General features: G+C 27.7%; 1 protein-coding gene across 1 annotated transcript; it reads right to left on the bottom strand.

Annotated features, from left to right (window-relative positions):
- LOC125865620 (peroxidase 2-like) lies at window positions 1–1,148 on the bottom strand. Its single transcript, XM_049545823.1, has 3 exons — window positions 916–1,148; window positions 634–828; window positions 1–555 (listed from the first exon to the last, which is right to left on the bottom strand). The coding sequence occupies exons 1-3, from the start codon at window positions 1,126–1,128 to the stop codon at window positions 4–6; spliced, it is 960 nt and encodes a 319-aa protein (XP_049401780.1). The 5' UTR covers window positions 1,129–1,148; the 3' UTR covers window positions 1–3.
- Between the last annotated feature and the right edge of the window lie 6,179 nt (window positions 1,149–7,327).

Raw genomic sequence — 7,327 nt, forward strand, 5'->3', positions numbered from 1 at the left:
TCATTAGTTCACCTTCCTGCAATCGACACGAATCTGGCCCTCATTTCCGGTCAATGGCTTGATATTACCCATCTTAATCATAGACTCAGCAAAATCTTTTGAAAAAGTCCTTAAATTCGTACTATAGGTTTTAACAAGTTCATCGGTCTCTCCTCCGCTAAACAATGCTTGATCAGAATGCAATAGCCCTTTCTTAGACACCAAGTTAGTGAAATATTTGGAGTCGAAAAGAGCAGGTGTAGGATCAAGGGAAGCAAGATTGGAATCACCACCACTACGCGGACAATTTGCTTGACGTTGACTTGCAAAGGTTGAGTCAATATTGTTAGTCTCACTGTAAATGCGATTCCTAAAGGTGGAACACTGAGCAAACCCTAGTGTGTGGCCACCGGAGAGAGCAACGAGATCTTCTTCATCCAAACCTTGCTTCTTAAAGTTGTCGATAAGTGCAGGTAAGTCCATCAATGGAGTTGGAATGTCATTATCAGCAGTGGTTCTACTTGCTGTAGTCGAATCCCTTCTTCCTAGTTCCACTTCCCATATTGGTCCATGTAACTGTGTCAATGTAACAAAATACTTATCAGTTTTATTCATACACTAAATTATGTTAGGGAAAAAAGGAGTAATACGCACAGCAACAACAGAGTCACGAGCTGCAACAGCCAATATGTCTGCACAAGATACAACTGGACGTCCACAAACTTTATCAACCTCCGACTTAATTCTATCGATCACCTCAAATCCTCTGGCTGAATTGTTATTAGCACGAGAAGTCTTTTCACTATCAATTGTAGCCGTTTGATCAAGAAGAATTGAAGCGTCACAACCCTGCATTTATTACAAGAATTAGTAACGACATCTCAAGCAATTACCAAAGTACCAAACATTAACTAGCTAGGAGAAAAAGAATCTCACATTAACGAAACAATCATGAAAATGTAATCGTAGCAAAGAGGCACCCATTCGCCTCTCTTGGCTGACTGCATCCTCAACAACCCTTCTAATGGTTGGTAAAGCTTGGGGACAAATATCATCGTAGAAATCATCTGACAAATCCGAAAAAGCCGTGCGTGCTAAAGAAAATATGACTAACACATGAAGAAATACGAAGCTATAACTTGAAGCCATTTACCTTTTTGTATAATTACAAAAAATAGTTTTTGAAGTTGTACACTTTGTTTGTTGTGTTTATGATTTTGTGAGGATGAGAGTAAAATGAAGGCTGTATTTATAGGTAAAAAATAATGTTGAATATAGTAACACGACAATGGTTCTAGGTTTAGCAACTCTCATAAGAATGAGCAACACTTTTGACAATTTCTAAAATGGTTAGTAATTTTTAATTTTTCTGGTCTACTATATTAATCCATGCACGAAATGTCAAGACTTGGTATTATCAATTGTTGCAGATTGATGATTAAAATTAAACCTATTGTATAGGTAACGTGTAGAATAACACCATGTCAATTTTGACTTAGTAAATAAATTGTGCGTGTTAAAACAAGAAAAAGTATTACTCCCTCCGTCCACTACTTTTAGTTGTTATGGTTTCCTTTTTAAAAGTCAAACAGTAAGAATTTTGACTAATATTTTACGATGTATTTTTTCATCATATTGATATGCAAAAAATTGTAATTTATATATAGTACTTTTCGTATAGTTTTTGAATATCTAAACTTTTTGTTTAAAATATTGAATTAATGTAATAATCTAATTTAACTTTAAAAGTTAATCAAATTAACTTTCAAAAAGCGCAACATGACAACTAAAATTGGACATAGTAGCTTGCAAGAACAAAATGAGTAAAGAAACAAGAACAATTTAGTGGACTATATCAACCAAAAAAAACCCTTCGAATATATATAATAACCAAAAAAAAACTATTAGATCATTTTTATATGTTGCAGCAGATAATTTCTTCTTTTCGAAACTACAAATTTCAATTTTTATGAGAACTTACGTGCAGATATGTTTTGAATGACTAGATAGTATAAACATTTTTTTATATTAACAATATATATATGTATAATATAAACTGTTACTTATAAGATACTGACATTAATATTAATAAATTAATGGCCCATGGCCATAACGCGTCTTATTGGAAAATATATTAAACAAAATATTGATGATGAGAAGATGCGTGATCAGTAGATCAACAACTACGATTAGAGAATTTCCTTTGTGATGGCTTTAATTAATAGTATTATGGTTTCGCATGCATGTATATATATATATATATATATATTGATGATGATTTTATATTGAGACTGATCATGTGAACTGTAGTAAATTGAACATAATTAGACTGATCATCCACTAGGGAAATTATTTTTCTCGTGTTTGAAAAAATTATTTTCTTAGACAAAAAGTTCGGATTGTTTTTTTACCATTCCGAATATTTGAGATAATGTTTAATTACTAACACAAAATTTTTAATATCTTACTTATTGTTTATTTTTAAAAAAAAATTAATACTATTTATATTATTAAAAAAATTAAGATCATGTGCAAAATATTTGGTAGTAATACTTTTGGACAAATCTTTACCCAAAAGACACTCCTTCCATCTCAAGCTTCCTCAGTCTAGGGACCTTGGATCTGACAACTCGGCCCATTATTTTAATGGGCCTTTAAATAGTTAGTCTGACAACTCTTTACGGGCCGGCCATATTTTTTGAAGGGGAATTTTCGTAATTAATCACTATAATAAATTTAATTAGTGTAAATTTCATATATGACATATATTATAGTACTATTTTTAAGCTATAGTAGTAAATTTAGACTTTCAAGCTATAGCATTAAAAAATTCACGATTATTACAAATTCACAAAAAAAAGAAATGTTTTTATTAATTGGAAAAAACTTAAAAAATAAAAAAATTAAAAAAAAAACAGAATTAAAAATAATAAAGTAAAAAACTGAAATTGTGGCCTGTAATTTAATTTGAACTTATTGTAGATAATTAATGATTAGCATGAAATAAGGGATCCAAACAAATTAACAATATTTTTATCGTTAATTCACTCAAAATCAGTTAAAATAAAATAAAAAATCAGATCATATCCTTTTTTTCTTCAACGTTTCTCTCTCTTAATTCTTCAGCCTAAAAAATTACCAAAATCGAGTAATTGAAGGTTTTTTTTCATTAAAAAAATTGATTTTATTGTGATGGACAATTACATATCAATTCTAATTAAACATGGTGAAAGATGGGATTCTTCGGGTTAGTGTTTATTATTGTTTAGTGATTGTTTTTAAATTACATTGAAATGAATTTTTTTTTAATTAAACTGTAAATCGTCTCTATGTTTAAGATGATATCATTACTTGTTAACTGTTGTGAAATGTATAATATTAGTGATTTTCTGTTTTTGTGATTGTTTTGTGTATTTTTTTTTTCTTAAAGTATAAAGTAATTGTATATTTGTGAATGAATTTAGTAGAATTATTGGAAAGAAATTCGTAAGAAAATGTGTTTCGTAAGATGTAAAAAAAGTTATTTGGATTTTTGACAAATTGTATAACAAGTGTTTTAAGTTGGTATTAAATTATAAATTTTAGTGTGTTATATTAGATTTTGTCATTTCTGAAGTAATTAGTGAGTTAGATATGAATTATTTGGTACGATAAGATATAGATATTTGTAATGTGTGATTATTTGTTGTATGAAATGTGTATTAAGTGAGTTTGAAAGTTGTTATGAAATACGTTGTCTTAATGATATATGTATGAAATGTATATTAAGAAAGTATGAAATTTGTATGAAAGCGTGTCCAATAATCTGGAATTTTTTTTTTGAAATTTTGACGAATTGTATGATAAGTGTTTTAAGGTTGTATTAATTTTGAAATTTTATTGTTGACATTTTTGTATAAATTTGTGTGACATTAATGAAGTATTTTCGTAAAAAAAATGTACATATTTGCTGTATGAAATTTGTATTAAAATAATCATCAACTGTTGATATGCATGATGTTGTTGATGGACCAAAGAAGTACATAGTAAACTTAAACACCAAGATGTGTAGTTGCAGAAGATTTCAAAATGATGAGATACCATGTGGGCATGGAATGACAGTTCTTAGATACAGAAGACTGCATGAAATAAAATTCTGCTCTCCTTTTTATAGCCTGAAGAATTTTCAAGATGCATATGCCATCCCTGTTAAACCTATTCCTTGCGAGAGTATATGGGATATACCAAGTTATATTTCAGAGCCTAAATTAATGCCATCCGGTCCAAAGAGACCGGTAGGAAGGCCACAACTTGAACGATGGAAGGGGTTTGCTGATGTGAAATCCAAAAGGTCAAAAGTTACATGTAGTAAATGTCGTCAAGTTGGACATAACAGGAAGACATGTTCAAATTATCCTGTGCAAAAATAAGGAATGTTCATTTGTTAAGACTATATATAATTTTTTTTTTTTGTTGATTATATTAATGTTTTGGTTTGATATAAAACATAATAACTTTGTGTTTAGCGTACTGGTTATTATTTATACACTGTTCATTCAGTTATCATACAAAATGTATATTGTTATAAATTTAGTGCTTGGAATAATTTTTAGTAACAACTATATGAATTTTGTGTAATTAATGAATGAATCGTGTATAAATTAAGACAAATGTGAAAACACAATTCATAACATTTGTATATAAAAATCATACCACAATTAAATACAATGTCCAAACATTTAATATGCATTTTATATGATTACTGAATGAACAGTGTATGAGTGTGTTTTTATATGATTACTCATTAGTTGACACGTGTATAAAATCTATTACTATGACTTTAATATTAAATGTTTGGACATTGTATTTAATCGTGGTATGATTTTTATATACAAATGCTATGAATTGTGTTTTCACATTTGTCTTAATTTATACACAATTCATTCATTAAGTACACAAAATTCATACAGTTGTTACTAAAAATTGTTCAAGATTAAGTATATTGTATATATTAGTAATAATTATAAAAAGTTAATTATGTAATTCATTCCAACACTAGTTTAAGGGTTGGTCATACATATATTAATCATATTTAATTCATGAGAAAATAAGACAAATGTGAAAACACAATTCATAACATTTGTATATAAAAATCATACCACGATTAAATATAATGTCCAAACAATTAATATTAAAGTCATAGTAATGAATTTCATACATGTGTCAACTAATGAGTAATCATATAGAAACACACTCATACACTGTTCATTCAGTAATCATATAGAATGCATAATGATACAAATTTATTGTTAGATATAGTATTTATTATTTATACACTATTCATTCATTATTGACACAGCTTGCATATCGTTAATGATAAAATTTGTTCCATATTAAAGATATTGTATATATTAGTGACTAATTTAAGTTGTAGTCGGACATATATAAATCATATTTAATTCAAACGAAAATAAGACAAAATACAACTATAAAAATTATACCATGACTAAATACAAATATCTGACATTTAATATTGAAGTCATAGACATATGCATATAAAATGTATTTCATACACGTTTCATCCATTCATTATACAAATTAAAAACACAGTGCTACTTTAAAAAATAGTGTATCAGAACTATATGAAGTTTGTATAATGTTTTTGTCCTGAACTTATAGTATCCAAACATTATAGGTTAGTGCGTGTCAGTCACCATGTGTATAATTAAAAACACAGTGTTACAATTTTTAGAACATTCAAAAGAGAAACAAAAGGTGCAATCAACTATTTTGATAACATATTGTAGTATATATCATCAAATACTTAAACAAAAAAGAATTATCCAAAAGTTAAACATAAAAAAATTATCCAAAAGTTAAAAATAATAATATGTAATTCTTAAAATGTAGAAGGTGCAATCAACTATTTCAATTTTCTAGTCGGTGGTATTGGTGTAGGATAATTGGTGGTATCCGAAACATGTTCTTTTGCTATCCGAGGTCCACCAAATTTGCTAGCAACCGTACTAGTAACTTCACTTTCGCTGATCACGCCAGCATCATCAGTTGAAATTCCGTCAAATCTGGGGCTCTTTCGTGGAGTTTCAATTTATTTCTAGACATGATGATGAATAATTGTGGGTAAGATGGATAATCGATTTTGATGTTGGACTAGATGAGAAAGAATGGAGAAAGTTTGATAGTGGGTTGTGGGTTGAGTCGTGTGGGAGTGAAGAAATGTGTGGGATGGTGATGTGATCGATAATTGGGGATGGTAACGGTAAACAAGGAAAGAAAATCCCTAAAATTGGGTAACTGAAAATTTTAGTTTTTTAAAAAAGAAGTAAATTAATTATCTATTATTAATTAATAATAATAAAAAACTATAAATAGATTAATAATTTATTAAATAAATATAATTTAATTTTAAAATTAAATTAAATTTAACTGATATGTCACAGCACGTAAATAATCTGTTATAAGCAAGAAATTTTTAAAAGTAGGTTTAAAACCCGTAATATTTACTCTTAAATGTGTATATGGGGTGATTTTTCCATTTAATTATGTTGCATAGCTATAGTTTGCATATTTACAAGTTGTAGTTACAGTTTAAGTTGTCTCCTTTTTATAATTCGTGGATTTGTATAATTCACGGATACATTTATATAATTGAGCTATTTTTATATAAACTCGAAATAACGAAATTATACAAACATAAACATTTAAACTTTAAACAGTTATACAAATTCTATTATACAAAATTACATTATACAAATATATTATATAAATTTCGAATTATACAAACGTACGAATTATATAAACTCGAAACCCCAACCAGCGTAATTATGACTGAATGTTGGTCACGAGTGGTAATTAACTAAAAATATAACTATAATAACTAATTAACTAGTATATGTTTACTTAACCATATAATTTTTCCTTTTCTAAAAGTATTTTTCATAATTTTCTTAAATTTAATTCTAACCTAAATATGTCAAAACATTGATATATCCAATATAATATCATATTGTATTATTCACAAAATCTCAAGTCCAAAAAATAAATTATTCCAATAACAAAAAAAAAGAGATAAAGGTGAAAGAGAGGATAGAGCTACTCCTCCTTTTAGGGTTGGAAAATATAGAATTTTGTTGTTAATTTATTTTATAATTTCAACATAACTTTATGTTCAATTTTCAAGATTTTGGACTTTGTAATTTGATGGACTAAGTAGATTTTTGAGTTTGGGCTAATCTTTTGTCATTTGTACTTCTCTACTGTTTTTAAAAAATAAAATAATTAGTAATAATTACATAAATTTCATAGAGTTAAAAGCTAATTACATCATATCTTTATTCTTTCTCAAATT

Source organism: Solanum stenotomum, chromosome 5 (genome assembly GCF_019186545.1).
Source record: "Solanum stenotomum isolate F172 chromosome 5, ASM1918654v1, whole genome shotgun sequence".
NCBI classification, from domain to species: domain Eukaryota; kingdom Viridiplantae; phylum Streptophyta; class Magnoliopsida; order Solanales; family Solanaceae; genus Solanum; species Solanum stenotomum.